This window comes from Leptosomus discolor, chromosome 2 (genome assembly GCF_034619465.1).
Source record: "Leptosomus discolor isolate bLepDis1 chromosome 2, bLepDis1.hap2, whole genome shotgun sequence".
NCBI classification, from domain to species: domain Eukaryota; kingdom Metazoa; phylum Chordata; class Aves; order Leptosomiformes; family Leptosomidae; genus Leptosomus; species Leptosomus discolor.
Genome location: NC_141392.1, coordinates 113,682,607 through 113,701,806, shown reverse-complemented (window position 1 = coordinate 113,701,806; position 19,200 = coordinate 113,682,607). Strand labels below are relative to the sequence as shown.

Genomic DNA, 19,200 nt, shown 5'->3' with positions numbered 1-19,200 from the left:
TTTTCACCATGAGGACAATTAGACATTGGAATAATCTCCCAAGGAAGTGTTGGATTCCCCTACGTTGGATAGTTTTAAGACTCGACAGGGTGCTGGGCCATATCATTTCAACTGTATTTTTACCTTGAAAAGTTGGACTAGATGATCCTTGAGGTTCCTTCCAACCTGGTATTCTAGGATTGTATGAAAATACGGTTACACTGAAAACGTTTCATTTGTTAACTGTCAAGGCTAGATGTATCAGTAATCAAAGCTTTATTTCTGCTCCCTGTATGTTGCAGTTCTGCTACAACTGGCAAGTGATGCTCTACCAAATGATATGGCCTTGTCTCTTGCCTATCTACTTGCGCTGCCACAGGTATGTTGATATTGATTTTGTTTATGTGTTTTTAGCAGGAAAGACTATTCATAGCATTTCAGAATTCCATAGGAAAATGTAATTTCCTCAGGGTTTTAAAATCTAAGTCTTTCCTTTAAAGGAAATTCTGAACAAATGCTCTTGGACTGACTTATGAGCATGGCACTGGCAAAAAGACACATTTTCTTACTTAAAATAGTAGTTAGGCCATGTGACTAACAGTTCTAATGTAGCTCAGAAATATGGATAATAACTTTGTAGTATAGAAGCAGCAAAACTGTAGTTGGAAAATCGATTTGGTTAGGTGTTTATGCAAGGGGTGGAAAAACATCATAATGTAGAATTATCTGTGTGCGTAGGTTACTGATTTACTTCTGTGCCAGAAAATCATAGTCAGAGCTATTGCTAAATCACAGCAAGTAGCTTTTTAGAAAGTTTGTGCACTTAATGTTGTAGGCTTGCTAATTCTTTCATCTAAATTAATGCTCTTTCTCCTAGGTGGTAGATGCCAACAAATGCTTTGAAAAGCAATTACATTCTGCGTTATCTCTCCAGCTGGCAAGTTATTACTATAGCCTGCAGATCTATGCTCGTTTGGCACCATGTTTCAAGGACAAATGCCACCCTCTCTACAGGGTTAGTACTCTTTCTTTTTAAAACCGCATTCATTAATGTGCAGCATTAAAGCTGTTCTAAAAAGCCAGTACATGAGTTAAGCCTGTTAAGGAGCTGATCTTACGTACACTGTAAGCAGCCTGTTAAGTTATGGATAATTATTATTCTGCAGTGCTGTAAACAGACAAGTACTTCACAATTTATGGAAGAGGTTTTAAAGCACAGTATCAAGTGTCATTTATAGGTAATAGCACTATCAGTCTTCAAATTAGCTTATAAACACTGAGCAATAATGAGCATAGCCTATGCTGTCATCTTGCAAAATACAAAATAGTACTTCCTAGGCAGAATCAAGAGTCCATTTCAACAACAGCGGTGCTGTTCAAAAAGTTTCCATAGCCTTCCTTGAGGTGTTTTCATTTGTATTTCAGTTTACATACGGTGTTTTGAAAATTCATCCTCATTCATAGATGAATTTGTTGGTTTCCTTTGAGAAGTGTCTCCTGTGATTACAGCAGTTACGGGATAAACTCTGAACTAAATTGAAGAGGTGACACACAGAAGTTTTTAGTAAGGCACCAATTGCCATTCCTACTAAGATACCTGAGTAACAAGGTTCAAGGCTCCAAGAAGGCCTTTCTGAATTCACACCAGTTCTTTCATCCTGTACAGAAGTTCTCCGGACTGTTTGGTTTTCAGCCTAGCTCTGCATTACAGCTAAAAAATGACTCCTGGTCACAAGTTTTCTGAAAAAGAGACCACTAATCGTCACTGTGGCATGAGAGGAGATTTTTTTCTATGTTTGGAATGACTCCTCATTTACAGAGGAAAGCCTGTTTTGATATCTGCCCAGTTCTGCAGTTAGGCAGTGTTTCATGTTCCTGCTGAGATTTGCATTCTACTACCTTCAGTTTAGAAGCTAAAGGAAGACTTGGCCCACAGCTGAAATTTGTGGGGTTTCCAAAATATGTCGGTTGTGAGGAATTAACTTGTGTTTTTTAAATAGCTTTCTTTAAGCCTAGGTCCACCTGCTGCAAGGCGCCTTTGATGAAAAAAAAAAGGTTTGGTTTGGTTTGTTTTTCTTAGTTTAGCTTTTTTAACCAGTCTTATAGAAAGCTTTGAAGCCTTTTGGAAGAGTGAGTCATAAGATGAGGACAGAGATGTTAAAGACTGAACGATTTCTAGTTATTTATCAATAGCTCTATGTAGTTTTATCTCTTACTGATACGGTCTTTAGCTAGATCTTTTGTTCCACCTTGGTAAAATAATCTATGTGTCTGGGATAAGCAGTGGATTCTAAGTTTGCTAAAAAGAATATATGCTATGTTTAAGTGCTACTCTTAAACAGTAGCTTTTGAAGGCAACTGTATGAGGAGATCCTGAGTGAAGAGCACACCAACAAAAAAAAAAAAAAGGTAGAATCAAAGAAAGAGGCCTGAATACCCAGTAAGAAAACAGCACAGGAGAATACATTCACTGTTACTAATTCCAGTGGTATCTGGTGAGGGAATGCCACTGAAGTAGAAAAGGAGAAATGGAAACATGCTTTTGAGGAATATAAGTACTTCATCCATCCCCCCAAAAACCAAACCAAACCGACCCAGATGTGAATGCTCGGTTTCCACTGCAAAACAGCCGTTTGTTTAAATGTACATCTTGGATGGCTATATTAAAGAATGGCTCCTCTTGCAAGTTGCTTTCCTCAGTAACGTACCAGTTGCTATCCATGTGACTAGATCTAGCCATGGGTTTTATTTTTGTGTTTCGCAAGAGCTCCAGGGAGGGGGGAAGGGGGGGTAGGAAATTGATCTTAGACACTTATGGTACAAAATTTTATGAAGATGATACAGTCAGTTAGAGATGTCGTTCTGTAGTAGATTGTCTTCCAGCTCATGCCACTGGTGTCTTGCATCACCTTTTTCTTCTGACTGTTTCTCAAAACAGAAATGCATCCCTAGGTCCTTTAACTATGTAATTCAAAGCTATGCATTATTCTTGGAAGATAACGGGGTGTGTTTTCATGAGTGAAGGTGTATAACCAACCCTTTTTTTCTTGCCTGTTCTAAACCTTTACGTATTCAGTAAAGATCTAAATCTGGCACTTCAGCCACTTGCTTAGAATGTGGATCCCCAAGATCATAGAGCATATATCTCTGTTCAACAGCATCTGAATCACAGTAGGTGTGATTTCTCTAGTCCATTGCGTCAAGTATCCTGTCTGAAAACTCTAGCAGAATTTGTAAGAAACTGTATAGAAGCATGGAGAAATCTACACTTCCTATGTTTATTTTAAAATAACATTCACAACAGTACATAAGTACCTCTGGCATAATGGGAGAAATATTCTCAGAATGAAAATGACGGATGTGTTATAAGGCTAATGGGGAGCAGGGGGGAGACTTCCACTGGCTGAGACAGGCTTTTAGGACTTACCAGTTAGTCAAGAAGTCAAGAAAGATGATTTGAAGGAATGATTGAATCTGTTGCATGAAGACTTGATTATTTTTTTAACTGCAACATGAAATACTGACAGCTAATACGTGCACGTCAAAACAGAATCATAAATTGCCAGAAATTCTCATTAACTTTTTTTTGTACTGTTGATGTGCAAAAGGAAATCAGCTTGATAATTTCTATTTCTGTAGAAGTTATTACTTTGCTTTAAGGAGAAACAAAGGGATTTGGGTGTCAAGTACTGCTGTAGTTTTCTACCCAACACAATTTTGAATTTTAGTTGTTATAATAGTTATAGGGCATCTGAGCTATATTAGTTTCTTATCCTGAGGAAGACATTAAAGGAGCTCTACAACCAAACAAAACCACACATAAAGGTCTGCAAGAATAATGCCAGACAGAAGAAGAGAACAAAATTTCTGGACTGGCTGCGGAAAGCATTGGTGTGAGAAGACTGATTGCCCATTGAGAAGCTGCATTTATTTTTGTTTTAGGCCTGTACTTGGTCTGGCAGGGATGGAGTTAACTTGCTTCATTGCAGCCCCTGTGGTGCTGTGCTTGCATTTGTGGCTAGAAGTTGATAACACACCAGTGTTTTGGCTGCTGCTGAACCTTGCTTGCACAGCATCAAGGCTGTCTTCCTATTGCTGCTCTGATTCACCCCTCACTGCTTCTCAGTCTTGATGTATGAGAAGGAAAGCCTTACAGCTGAGCGAGAAATTTGCTGGATGATGTTTGCTGTTAGCAGCTTACCTCCTCATTTGTCCTGTCCTGGCTATCTGATAAGTGACCAGAATAAATATATCTGGGGGATTATTTGCTCTAGAAAGGAGTGAAAATTTTAATTATCCTGAGGTTAATTAATATGCTATGTTCCTGTCCTCATGCTGCTAATTTAATGCCTGAGGTGTTCCTGTGGTTTTGGAGAGGAGTATTTTGCTGACCTTAGCTGGGGGGCAAGCTTTTTACTGGAGCATCAAGCAGCAGTTCTAACAAATACTGCTAAGTTGCCAAGGGGAATGGGAATTCTACAATTAATAGCAGATGAAGAAAGTTAACTGTTGGCAGAAAATTCTTAGGTTTTTATTTTATTCCTGTACTTGTAATTTTCATTCAAGAAAATGAATTTGATTCCTGTCCTTTTGTGTATTGCAACTGGCATTATGTTGAAGGTGTAACCTTGGAGGTTCTCCTTAGTGATGCTTTTGTTGCAATCTAGAGTCAGTGAAGAAGCTGGGAGTTCAGTTCCACAGAGTTAAGTAGCCTGATATAATTGGCTTTTGAGTCACTGTGTGAAAGGGTGCATTTATACAGTGAACTTGTGCTCTGTGCACTTAACCTGCTTCCCTCTTCTGTTGCTTGCTGCTTAGGGAAGCCTCTGTCGATCTCTCTAAGAGGCAGAATTAGGTCTGCTTTCACCTCACATAAATTCACTGCCTACAAAGTAGGGGTTTTTTTTTTTGTTTCGGTGGGGTTTTGTTTTGGTTTGTTTTTGTTTCTGTTTTCTCTCTATCACAGCTGTTGTGTATTTTAGTTCCTGTGTTGTTTCTCTTTATTCCTGATATTGTTAGACCATTGCTTCTGTCTATTCACATCTTCCTTCACAGGACTATATTTAGGCTTTCTATACTGCCCTCACCACAATGGCATATGTAGGCTTTAAGTGCATTAAGTGGCTGTGACAAATATGTCATGTGTGTCTTATTCTCTCTAATCTCCTTTCCCATAGGGGAAAACCAGCATGTGGAACAGTTTTTTTGAATTGTTACATGCTGATAGGTGTTTATCTTTTTTTTTTGTTTGTTTTGCATTAATGAACGCAAGGTCAAAAGAGGAGTGCTTTGAACTTGGGACTGAGTATGTAGAGGTTTGTGTTGATCTTACGGGATTTCATTCTGCAGGCTTGACCTGGCTCCCAAGGCAGTTCTGTTGCTTATTTGTTGACCTTAATTATAAATACAGTTATGTTAAGCCAGAGAAGCAGAACTCCCAGCCATGGTTGGGAGTCCCAGCTGTGGCTACAGCTTTAGGTAATATTCTGAATGTTGGGGTGTTGAAAATAAAGACTTCATTGGAAGTGGAAATAAATGTTGTATAAGGCAGCTGTAGACAGGAAGAGGGGCACTTGTGGGCTGCCTGATGTATCACCCATGTTGTTTGTGGTCTAATGACTTTAACCTTGTTACATTGCACTTTAGTGCAGCTAGAAGTGAAGTCTGTACACATGACGTAATCTTTCATTGGAAATCAAATGCTTATTAAATGGTTGCATGTTGGTTTGTGTTTAATAATAATATCCTGTCACATTCCTAAATTATGAACTTAACTCACTTGGAATAATATATATATTTTAAATCTCAAATTGGATTTGTGTCCCTGAAGTTTTACTGGAGTCTATGAACACTGACACTGAAAACTGACAAGCTGTGTCAGTCTTATTTCATTCTGTCTTGACATTCAACTTTTTGTGTAGAAATGCAACATCTAGCACTGAGTCTGTTGTAGATGGTAGAATGGTAGTGCTCTTTATGGTGGACTTAAAACATCACCTTCTTCACTTGTATTACTATTTTAAGTCCTGATTCAAGCCCTTGTCTCTTCTTTGGCCCCTTTTTCTGTTTGGTTAGTGGTGCTGAAAAATAGTGAATTTCCTTTGGCAACGTATTTTCTCCCCTTTGCTTCACTGTTTGAATTTTCTCTTGTATGTTCTGCATCAAGTTCAAATTTCTTTGCTGGTCTTTAGGTTACTGTACTTCCTTTTCATGCTGCTGTTTATGCCTAGTACTTCTTATGTTTTTATATACCAGGCTGATTGCCTGTACAAGTTCAGATACTGTTACTCATTAATACTTGGTGGGGGAAATCGATCTCATTTGGTATATGCTTCTAAGTCCAGTGCATAGCTGATGGTTCTAAAATCAAAATTGGGAGTATAACTCCTTGAATCTATGCTGCACTATTCTCTCTTCCACTGACCTTCCTGTAGGTGTGTGGAGTCTGTGACAAACCAAGGAGAGGGAGCACAGTGGGGGAAGGTACCATGAACAAGACATTAACTGGCAGACTAAGAACTGGTCTTAGGAGAAGTTTTCTTTGTTTTTTTCTTTTTTTTTTTTTTTCTTTTAAGTACTAAAGTAGGCCAGACACTGTAGTCTTGATATGTAGCATGACACTTGAAGTGAGCTTCGTGTCATCAGAAAACTTAAATATTTATTGCTCATCCCTTCTCTATGTCATTGATAATAGATTATGAATAAAAGTGGTGTCAAAACCTGCCCCTAAAGGACTTGCTGCTGGCTTTCCCGTATCTGAAAAGTGATCACTAAGCTTTCACCTCTCCTTTCACCAGGTTTCAGTTCATAAAAGCACCTTTCTTTCAATCCTTTGGCAATTTAAGTTTCTGGACGAGAATTTTGTGGGAAATCTTGTCAAAGAATTTTGGAAGACCTGTGTATATTTTGCCACAGGATTCCCTTTGTCCATGTGCTCATAGCCCTCCAGCAAGCTAACAAAGTGGATTTCCCTTTACAGAGGCCACGCTGACTCTTTCCTGCCGAGCTCTGTTAATGCGTGTGCTCGGTGGTCTTACTCTTTGTTACAGTCTGCCATCTTACCAGGGATGGAAACCTGACTCACTGGTCTGTGGTGCCTATGAGGATCCCCTTGAGATCCATTTTTTAGATGGGACTTGCACTCTGGCACTGTGTTTTTTTTTATATAATTCATTAATGCACCTTAGCCTGACATTTAACATAATTTCACGTTTGTGTTCCTTGAGAACTGAGGGATGAATGTGGTTTGGTCATGGTGGTATGCAAGCACATAACTTATGTAATTGATCTGACACTTCTTCGAACTCATCTAGCTCTTCTGAGCTCTCTCCTCCACATCTTCAGCAGTGAGGGCTGACACAAAGATCTCATTGCTTCCCTCTGCTATGGACTTACCATGAGTGCCTCTTTGACACCTTTTCGCCAAGTGATCCTACCACTTCTCTGTCTGGCTTCCTGATTTTGAGTGACTTGTCAGGCACTGGAACAGCCTGCCCAGGAAGGTGGTGGAGACATCATCCCTGGAGGTGTTTAGTAGATGTTGTACTTAGGGACATGGTTAAGTGGTGTTGATAGAGCTAGGACAAAGGTTGGACTTGATGATCTTGAGGGTCTCTTCCAACTGAAACTGTTCTATGATCCTGACTTCTCAGGTCATTTTGCTCTCAGCTGTACCATTCTTTATATGATGCTTTCCAGGTACTCTTATAGCCCTTTTAATTTCCACTTTGGCCTGTCACGTTTTGTGAGTTTTCCTCATTGATTTGCTTATTCCTCAGTGATGTCTCAACAAATAAGCATGCATTTTTTTAAATGAATGACTATCTAAGCTAACAAAAATTGAGAGTTCACTAAACTACTATATTCAAAGGCCTAAAGCTCAAGTAAGCTTTCCTGAACTGGCAATCATTGTGGACATTTTTGAACATCTTGCAGTATGATACCTGTGATAGCAATCTAGCAAAGAGCTACCGTTAAATAGTTATTTGGAATTTCTTTGGTTTTTTCCCCCGGTTTTATTTCTTCAAGATAAATTGTGCTTAAGAAAGAGATGCTTACAGTGTTGCTTATTTTTGTTTCTCAAGGGTTGTATAAGCTAGTCTGTTAAATCCTACTTCTGAAAGCAGGGCGAGTGTTGTTCTTGAGCCAGCTGTTCAGAAATACTTCTTAAGAAAAGAGGATCTTCAAACCAGGCTTTCATTTCAGCAGAGGTTTGAGGTCTAGCTTGCCTGTGTTCCTCTGGTGACATAATTGTGGCTTTTCATGCAAGGGAGGTAGTTGGGATAAGCACTAATGCTTTCCTTCTTGCAAAGGGTTTTGTTCCTCTCTGGGAAACAGTATAAATGTGACCAACAGCTTTTTGAAGCAGTCTTCCCCTAGTCAATTTGCTTTATCTTCTCTTTTTGCTTTCCTTTTCTGTGCTTCTGTAACTATTTTCTCCAGTCAGTAAGCATCATTAATTTTGCAAGCAGCCTGACTGAAATTTTCTATTCACCTTAGAATACAAAATATTTTAGCAAAAATTTATTTATCTGGGTTGACAATACAGGTTACTCTTCAGACAGCACTGAATTCCCATCAAGTGAGAGAGCTGGCTCCTCTGTTGCTTTGGTTTTTGGTGGTTTGGCTGTTTGATTGTGGGTGGTTTTGTTTGGTTTGGTTTGATTTTTTTCCATCTTAGACTTGAGGATAAATGCTAGATTGGCCTCTATAAATTTAGCCTAAGAAGCTATTAATGAAAATGTACATCACAATAAGAGAAGGTGATCACTGAGAAATTCATGCTTCTAATCAGAAGTGCTGGCTGTGCTCCTGGATTAGGATGAAAGAAGTATTTGACCTGTCATTTTAATAACTGTCAGGGAAGAGGAAATTGTGTTTTGTAGCTCATGGAATATTTAGTTTTCAAGCTTTAAATTAGTAAGATACAGAAATATTTGCATGTATTGCAAGTCAAGTAACTGTGCAAATTAAATGAACACAGTATTGTACTTAAACTGTATCAAATTTAATGAAGTTTTACAGGAGTGTATGATACAAAAATCAATATTAAAGGCATATTCTAAAAGAATATACCATGCCATAATTTATTCAAAAAGAAAGCACAATGATTTTTTTTTTTTTTCCAAGAGAAAAGGGAGATAGACAGAAGGTTAGGATAATTACCTAAACTGTGACATTATTTGCTGAGAGTAATGCTCACTGCAAATGGGGAATGAATTATGCACTGTGAATTTAGCAGGCACTTCACTCAAAACTATGTAGTAATTTTCTATTTTGAGAGGTGTTTTTTCAGTTGTCATTTTAACCATTTATATATCGTGTTTATTCCACTAAAAAAGCCGTCAGGTGAAATGGTGAGATGAGATTTTTCTCCCTAAACCTGACTTGTCAATATCCTACTCAATAAGAGAACACAAGGTAGAAAAGAAACTATGAAAACATTTTCTCTTGGGACAAATTACTCCTCACTCTTGCTGGAATAGCTGATTGAAAACGAAGCAAAAAACCCCATTTAAAACAGAGCACTAGAGCAATTTGTTCAACGCTTCAGACACAAGTCATTTAACATAACTGTAGAAACAACTTCCTGGACAACTTCTCAAATTATTTTTATGTTTTATTACTTAAAAGCAGGCTCTTAAATATTTTTTTTTCTTTTTTTCCTGCAGCAGTACTGGCTTCGTATTGGAAACTATGTAGATTTAACTTATACCTAATGGTGGTGTTTGGGCTTAAAGTCACTTTGTTGTCATTGTTTCTTCTGCTGCTGGCTATTAAAAGATAATGTGTCATTTTTGTAACCAGGTTTTGTCTGGTAGGAATTTACCTTAAAATATCTTCAGTAAAATTTCAAGGCAATTTTCAGACTAATGTGCAGATACTAACATTCAGTAGTCTATAAATACTGCAGCTATCCTAGCTGATTATATGATTTAACTTTGTGATGGGTGTCCATTTGACCTTAAAACAAAATGTATAGATGAAATCAAATTTGTTTCCGTTTACATCCCAGTTTTGAGTATTCTGATAATTCTAGCCAGTTGTCCTGGTTTGAGCCTACCCAGCTGGCTCCAAAAGCACCAGGCAGCCCCTTGCTCACCCCTACCCCGTCCCCTGAGGGATGGGAAAGAGAAAATACAACCAAAAGGGCTTGATGGTTGAGACAAAGGAAAGGGAGGGCTCACTCATCAGTTGTGGTCACGGGCAGAAGACAGACTCAACTTGGGGATCACAACACACATTTAATACAAAACAACCGCCACCATCAAGGAGAATGAGAGAGACAACCAGGTCCTAAATACACCTTCCCCCCTCAGACCCCTCCGGCCTCCCCGGGCTCAGCTCTGCTCCCTCTTCCCCCCCAGCAGCGCAGGGGCAGGGAATGGGGGTCCCAGCCCGGCCGGCACAAGGGGTCTCCGCTGCTCCTTCCCCCTCAGGGAGAGGGGCCCTCGCAGCCCTCCCCTGCCCCACCGCGGGGTCCCTCTCCCGGCAGACATTCCCCCTCCAACCGCCCCAACGCGAGCCCTTCCCGCGGGGCCGCAGCTCCCCAGAACCCCCCAGCGCGGGGCCCTCCCGGGGCTGCCGCCCTCCCACCGACGGGCGGCTCCAGCGCGGCCGCAGTCGCGGCTGCTCCGGGCCCGGTCCCTGCTCCTCCGGCCCGGGGCCCTCCGCGGGCCGCAGGGCGACCTCTGGGCCGCCGCTGGGCTCCAGGGGCTGCAGGGGCTCAGCCGCCACCCCACCGCTATGGGCCGCAGGGGAACCCCTGCCCCGGCACAGCTCCCCCTCTCCTCCCTCACTGACCGGGGGGTCCCCAGGGCTGTCTCTCTCCCATCCCCCTTCGCTCACCGGCACAAACAGAACACACAGACACAACCAACGGCTTCTTTCACTCTTAAATAGTTATTCGCAGGGGTACCATCGCTCTGGCCTTGTCCAGAGGGGAGTCCGAAATTGGAGCTGGGGGAGCTTCTCGAAGCCTCTTACAGGAGCCACCTCCGTAGCCCCCTCCCCTGCTACCAAAACCCTGACAGACACCAAACCAGCACACCAGTGATTGTGGTACCTCTGCAAGGAGTTAAAAAAAAAAAATCCCGCAGAACGTGGTTTTGTGTAATAGATGCTGTACACTGCTTAGCCAAATTGTCATATACCATGTTTAGTGTAATTTCTGAAGCAGAAATAAACCCAGCAGGTAATACTATTTTAAGTTTGTGTACTAACAACATCTGATTCATAATTAAAAACTAACAGCTTGACTCTCAGTCCTTTCTTACGCAGTCTCTTCTGGGGGCTTTGTTGGTAGAAAATATTCCTGGGATTCCACTTACGTCATATCTTTAATCATACCAGCATCTTGGGCAACATTTTGTCCCAAGATTCAGGTAGTTTCCAACATAATGGTCTTGAAGCAGCAGTGGTGTATGCTGGCTTTCTATTCCCAGTGTTTCAGTTTTCAACCATTATGTTTCAGCATCCTTATTCAAAACATATGAAATTTTTTCTATTAAAAAAAAGGCAACCCCCCCCCAACACAAAGAGATTGTTCTTTCTAGACTCCCGTTTTGAACTATTATAATTTTTGAGCCTTTTTTAGCTTTAGTATTCCCAACCTATTTCTGTTTATAAAGCAACAAAGCACATTTGCATGAAATGTCATTTATGATCATATGTTTGCACTTTGAATTGTTATCATAGGTCCTTACTGCCTGATAGTGGAAGAAAGCATGACTTTGTAAATAAAATTAATTAGTTCCAATTTCATTGAAATTGCGAGTACTTATTTGCAAACTGTTTACCTGTGTTTTTGTGTTCCTCTTGTAATTCACCAACTCTTTTGGTTTTGGCTATTTTTTTGTCATGAATTAGTTTACTCCAATTTCACTGCAAATGTACATATTTGCTTTTCACTAATTTCCCCAGAAATTCATATGAGTCCTTTAAGTTAATACTAGCCTTAAACTCCTAAGACTGTGAAGCCCTCACTTACCTGTGTGATCTGTGTTTTGTATAACATGTAACTTATGTCTATATAAGGTATAAGTTTGGGAGTGTTTTAAACATGACCACTTCAAGTGAGAGCTAACGGTACTAGCTTTTAAACTGTGATCCAGGAGCATTTGTTGTATACAGCCACTTACCTAAAATGAAATTTTAAAACATCCAGTTTCAGTTCTTGGAAAAAAAAAAGAGAAGTCTAGATGAAATCTGTGGTGAAGATGGGAAGGGAAGCTAGAGAATTGGAGTCCACAGCTTCAGTCCTGGATCTTCAAAATCCAGATCTACGTTTTTTGACTACAGTATGAAATTGCTTGTTTGCACTACACATGTACAGTACTGTGGTGACAAGTGTTTTTTTTAAGAGTTTTAAAATCATTATACTTAAATGTACCTGAGACATTAAAGTATGATACAAAAATTTCTCCTGAATCATTTCAGATTACAAATCTGAAATAGAAAATTGTTTTAGTATTGAATGAATTTGTAAGACCTACCTGACACAAGAAGGACATGGACCTGTTGGAGCGTGTCCAGAGGAGGGCCACGAAGATGCTCAGAGGGCTGGAGCACATCTTCTAGGAGTACAGGCTGGGAGAGTTGGGGTTGTTCAGCCTGGAGAAGAGAAGGCTCTGCAGGGACCTTATAGCAACCTTCCAGTACCTGAAAGGGGCCTATAAGAAGGCAGGGGAAGCACTGTTCACAAGGGTTTGTAGCAATAGAATGAGGGGTAATGGTTTTAAGCTAGCAAAGGGTAGATGTAGTATGGACATTAGGAAAAAGTTCCTCAATATGAGGGTGGTGGATCACTGGAACAGATTGCCCAGAGACGTAGTGGAAGCCCCATCCCTGGAGACATCCAAGGTCAGGCTTGATGGGGCTCAGAGCAACCTGACCTAGTTAGGGATGTCCCTGCTTCTTGTAGGGGGGTTGGACTAGATGGCCTTTAGAGGCCCCTTCCAACCCAATGCATTCTATGATTTTGTAGGTTTGAGACCTACCTATAGGTTTGATAATTGAGGATTTATTGCTCAGCTCATCTCTACTTAATTTTTTTTGTTAATTTGTGCAACTTTATTCTGATGCGTCTTGTAGCTTATAAAAAGTATTCTAGTAGGTATCTTTATATGTTGACTTGGTGTGGTTTCAGTGGTGGGTTATGGTACTTGCTGTTTCCCATATCCATTTAAAAAATGGTTGTGAAAGCTGATCCTGAACAAATCAGTGTTGTCACCCAGCAATATAGATAGCTGCAGCAGCGGGAGGACAAAGAAAGTTGATGTATCCTTGCACTTGAGTGATGTGACAGTACAGGTTTTATTTCTGAGAAGTTCTGGTCTTCTATCTCAGCCATACACTCTTATCTTTTGCTTTGAGAAGATCAGATGTGAGACAGCTGTGATCTGAAAGGTAGGCCACCCCAAATTCATATGGTGCTTTGTCTAAGTTAATGTGCTCTTACCTCACAGCGTGACAACAGACTTGGTTGAGAACAAGTGTCATTGATTTAATTAATGAAAAGCTGTCCTATGGAGGGATGGATTTTACTTCTTGAGTGAACAGGCATGTTCAGGATTTTTCTTGAGTGAACTATTTCTTTCCCATAAATCTTTTTTCCTGTTTCGTTACTTGAGGAAAAGTGTCGCCTGTACATGCTTCTACTCATTCTTTTTTTCTTGCTTCCCTCTCCATCAAATTTAGAGCACATTGAATCTTTTGCTACAGGGATTGTGGCAGTTCCTGCAAGGATTAGGCAGAGCTCTCCTCTTCTCCCTGAAATGTGCTTTCCAGAGGTGTAGTTTGGTTCCCTTAGAAGCCCTGGAGGTGGGCAACAGCTAGAGGCAGGATAGTGATCAAAGTGCAACCGTGTCTGCAGCAGGAATTTTACACCCTGCTCCCTGGTGTCTCTTGCTTTGCTTATGTGCTGTCATCTCCTAGTTTTGCTAAACTTAGGGGTTTGCTTGGTGTATGGGTCTTCCTTTGTAGCATAATCTCTTTCTTAAGATCACTGAAAATGGCTTAGAACAAATATGGTGTTACAAGAATCTGGGCACAACTTAATGTGTGTTCTGCCTGCCCATTTGGATGCAACCGCGATTGCAGCTTTTGACCATTATGAAAAGATTACCATTCAAGAGGTGATGGAAATGTTTTTCAACTTCAATCCAGAAAGGTCCACACCATCAGTTATGTTTTTGGACTGATTATGAGCAGATTAGCCTCGGTGATCTAAGCAGCTTTTCTCATCAGTGAAAAACAAAACCAAAAGAATAACATTCCTTTTTGGAACAATTGAAAAGATTCTTGGTCTTAAAAGAAGTAAACAAGCTAAATAGCCTTACGATGGTATAATAATCTCAATGACGTGTTTACAGTAGAGCTTTTTATTATTTATCTCTCTTGCCATAGCTGTAAAATTGTTATGACTTCCTGAGCAGGAGCATTTTTTTCCCCTGATGTATATGGCTGAATTAAGTCTTTTAAAGAGATTTGAAAGAAAAAAGAAATAGCAGCTTACTGCGAGGTGGGTAGAAAATCAAATTGAAGATTAGAGATCAGGGTGAATAAATTCCAAGATCAAAACCTCTCATCTCTTTTTTAAAACCAGTGTTGTTTTTATAATATCACAGTGACAAACAGATTCTGAAGGGCTTCACAGGTGTGACTCCCAGAGGATGGTCAAAGAGAAATACTGCTTTAAAACATTTAGTCAGGTGGACCGTGATCCCCAGCTGAGGCTTGCTGGTAATGGCTGGTGGTACAATACTGTCAGTAACTTGTGCTGATCTGTGCTGAGTAAATCACATCTAATAGCCTGAAATTAAATTAGCTTTATCCTGAAGTGATGGGTACTTCTCTTCCTCTTCTGTTTCCCGTCCTCTTCTGTTTCCCGTCCTCTTCTGTTTCCCGTCCTCTTCTGTTTCCCGTCCTCTTCTGTTTCCCGTCCTCTTCTGTTTCCCGTCCTCTTCTGTTTCCTTTTCCTTTTTTAAATTCCCAAGCAAAGCCTATGCCAGATCGTTTCACTATTGCCCAGGCAGCACTGTTTCAGCACAAAACATCATGCTACTCTAATAGATGAGTAAAATGCATTGGCGGGTAGTTCAAAAGGGCTTTCCCTTGGCAATGCTAGGGAGGCTCACAAGCTAAGGGTGTAATACATTCGGGTCAGCTTTGGGGCTTCTCTGGTAACTTACCCTATGTTTGCTGTTGTGTTTATATGTAAAACACCCTTCCTGAATGATCAGGGAGGAGAAGCTGTGTTCAGACATCTGTCTGGAAGTACTGGAGGAGATTTACCTGGCAAAGTGGGGAATTGGACACCTAGGCACAATTCCTAAGTATCTGAAAGACTCTGAAAAGGCAACAGAGATAGTAGTGTAGTTTTTTTGGTGTTTTGTTTTGGTTTGGGTTTTTTTTGACAGATAACGTTAGAAAGAGAACAAGTTGAGTACGACGTCTTATCAGTCTTACCTGTCAGTTTGTTTGTATTTACACAAATTGCTGTAGAGATTACTTTTTTTTAAAGTGCTTGTTACTGTTTTAAGAAAGTCAAAGAATTTGTGAACCCTTTGAATGCTGCAATAAAAGTCAGCCTTCACTGCTTTTGCTAATTTTCTTTATGGCCAGCTACTGTTACTAGCTTGTTATTATAGTCTTTTCAAGTGAAAACTGACAAGACTTTTTTGAATACAGCTATAATGATCTTTCTGTATTACTGTTTATTATAACAAGCGTCATGACTAGTTGAACTAAGTATCTAATGGGTGTAGAAATATTTGTGTTTATCTTTTAAAAAATATGTATTATTAAAATGTGAAGATGTTAAAGAATGAATATTTGAAATTATGAAATACAAGTTCTATGCAGCTCGATACCAAAGCCTTTAGTTTTTTATATTTTTTTTTCATGGAGCTTGTCTTGAATGCCTAATAAATACTGTGCAAGCAGCACTGTTATTTAAGAAAACATTTAAAATCTATAGAAGGCTGACAAATCTCAGAGAGGGAAAACGGTGTGTCATTCCAGTAAATGAGTTTTGCAAACAACTGCAACTTTGGAAAGATTTTTTTTCTAGATTAAAAACCTAGAAAGTCTCACATTGGATATCAGTATAGGCTCTTGCATGAAGCAGGCTGTGGGATTTCTGTAAACTAATTTTTGATTTCACATGCTCTGAGAGTTTGGAGCATAGGTCTTATAAGGGATAAAATACAGCACTTGACTGAAAGGTTTTTGATGGTGAAGAGTTCAACACAATCCTTGGCAACTGCTTGCAATTAAAAAAAACCAACCTAAAACCAACTTGTGTTTTCTTTAATCTGAATGTATATATGTCAATTTACCAGCTATCAGATCTCATACTTTCATCTCCTGTATTGAAGAGTTTGATGCAATTTTTTGCCTTACATATGTATGGATATACATGTATGAGTATTCATACAGGATATGATTCTATGATTCTGTCATTAATAAGCTCAATCCACCCTAAAACATTATTTTCAAAGACATTATTTGTATATTACTGTAAGATATGCTTCTTAAATCCTTTAAATATTTTTGTGATACTTTTCAGATCCCTCTGCTTTATAATGTATTTCAGAACTTCAAAACCCAGAAAATAACCTAGTAGTGGGAATTAATTATCTTAATTATCAGTGTAATTTTTTCGTTTTTGATTCCTTATATGTATGTCCAAGGCTCACATTGGTTCTTTAAACAAGATGTACATCAGATTATCATTCACTTCCTTGTCTTTCCCTACTTCTAACAATTTGTCATCATTATTATTTGATGTGGTACTACTGTATTACACTGGTCCTTGATCCAGGTTTTTTAATTTATTTTTATTATAACCTGATAATGAAGCAAGGGGTAGAAGACGTTTAGATAAGAAGAACTGTGGAACAGTACTGACTAATTTGATAAAGAGCAGTCCTGGTGGAACCACACACTTATTATTGCATCTTAGTAGGTATTATTTGGCAAAAGTATTAACAGGAAAATGATTAAGCGGATTAGATAGCCTTAAGGTGTTCCTTTGAAGCATAAACAGGCAGCGTGGAAGATTGCACCCAGATGCTTTTAGGGAAATGTAACAAATGGGGAATAAAGATTGGCACTAGTCATTTGAGAGGGTGACAACTTGGTCAGAATATTACGATTGGAAGTAAAGTGGAAGATTATGTTTTTTTAAAACAGATTTCACATTTAAAGATGATGATTGCCCAATGTATTGAAAGCAACAGTAGACCAAAAATAAAATGTTTTTAATCAACCTGTCTTATTAATTAATATTATCTGAAGTTATTGTAAATGCTCAAGTTTAGTGCTGCCTCATGGTGAAAAATTATGTGCTATGCAGGGAACTTATTAAAAATGTTATCCTTTCATCTTCAGAAGCCGTTTCTCGAGGAAGAGTTCTGGATATTTGAAAGTACTTTCAAGATTGTCTTTATGTACTTTATGAATGATCTGGTGGGCTGTGCACTGGAAAGAGAGTGCTGACAATGGATTTTACTCTTTCTAATGGAGAGAGGGGAAACCTAACAAAAGAGGGCAAATTTACCCTCATAGGTTGTCAGAGAGACTTGCCTTTCTCAGTGACTCTACAGAGGATTTAGGCAATTCTGTTAAACAGGTTTCTTCATCTTGCTCCGAGTTTAGCTGTCTCCATGCTCTGTTTTTGAGTGTATCACATAAAATGAGATACCAGGGTACATGATAAGCAGTGGATTGGTTTCCAGCTGATATAATTGTATTGTAGAGGCACTGCTGTTCTTGCCTATCTTTTTTCTCAGGTTTTATTATTCTGTTACCAATCTCCTAAGCAACCTTGAAGGAACTAATGATGTTGTTTATAAAATCAATGAACTTGCAATGTTTAGAGGGCGTCAGAAAAATGTCATGTGGAGAGGAAAAAAGGTTGCCCCATAGCATTTAATATGACTTGATGAGCAGCCTGTCCGCTAAGACTTGGCGCGGGAGAGGGGAGCAGGGGAAGAAAAGAAAATCAATTTTAGAATGACCAGCAAGTCATGGAAAAGTTCAAGCATGCCTCAAGGTTCAAACATTTGGTGCACGTTTTACCCTGCTGTGCACTTCAGTTAATGTTCATAAGTTTAGCTTCTAATTTAGCAGGATCATTCTGTAATAAAAACAAAGTATATTTGTTCAGTACACTAAAATTTTTGAGATCACAGCGGTTAAAACAGCTGTTTCTTTTACAAAATGTTTTAAGGACAAACATCCCCAAGTATTTTTGGTGGCTCTTTGGATGGCACTCCTTCCTCAGTGGGTGCCACACAGAAGTTGTGCTGCTTCCTTATGGCATTGTGTTGCTGGTGGCCTCATTTTTCATGGAAGAGAGAAATCAAGGTATTGCGTGTGCTGAGTGATTACATATCACACACAGCTGTTTTCAAGTGGAGGTGCTTAGATGTAGCGACTGTCCAGATCTTGAAATAATTGGGAACTCTGTACAGTGCATGCGTTCATTTTTCATTCCAAACATGCAGACTGTATTTGTATCATGTTCTAAACTGTTGCTCAGCTATGTGGGTTTTTGACTGCAGGAGTGAGTTAGTGGTTGATTAAATATGCACTTTATGCATAATTTCTAACAGAGAGAAGTTTTATTTGTGGTGAAAGTATTTTGAAAACAAAAGTTGTCCTAATCCATGGATGATCAATATTTAATTCTTTGAAGGTTTCAGGGTATAGATAGTGTCTCATGTGGAATTTGCAGATCCTGCAACACTTCTCGGTCTTTGAAAGTAGCAGTGCTTGACAGTTACAATGCTAAACTATTCCTTTATCAATTCTGTTTAATACAAGTGTATCAGAAATTCAATAACAAAAACCCCCCGTTTGCAACGTTGCTTACATTCTTATTTTTGAAATAGTCTCTGGTTTAGAGTAGACTTACTTGTATTGTTTGTAATTGAGGAGAGTTGGTAAGTTTTCTTTGATTTCTTGACGTGTGTTACCAATCAGTTACATAGTTCAACATGAATAAAAATGAGGCATTTAAAAACAAGGAAGTTCAGTCATAGTGAGAATAGTTTTACTATTAATTTGGTTAGATAAGTTTGTTTGAATTTTTGTAGCATATGGAATAGTCTAAAACATTCCAAAAGGATAAATTTTAACGTCATAGTGAAGAGCCCTTGCAGAAAATTTTGAATTCTGTTGTACTTAAAACTTCTCAGAAATGGAAACATATTT

At 39.2% G+C, this 19,200-nt stretch overlaps 1 protein-coding gene across 1 annotated transcript in view; it reads left to right on the top strand.

Annotated features, from left to right (window-relative positions):
• Positions 1-19,200, top strand: part of NBAS (NBAS subunit of NRZ tethering complex) — a 191,790-nt gene that overhangs the window by 98,385 nt on the left and 74,205 nt on the right. Inside the window, exons 39-40 of the mRNA XM_086460475.1 lie at positions 282-358; positions 857-994. Of these exons, the coding sequence (XP_086316601.1) occupies positions 282-358; positions 857-994 (215 nt within the window). The remainder of the gene's footprint in view (positions 1-281; positions 359-856; positions 995-19,200) is intronic.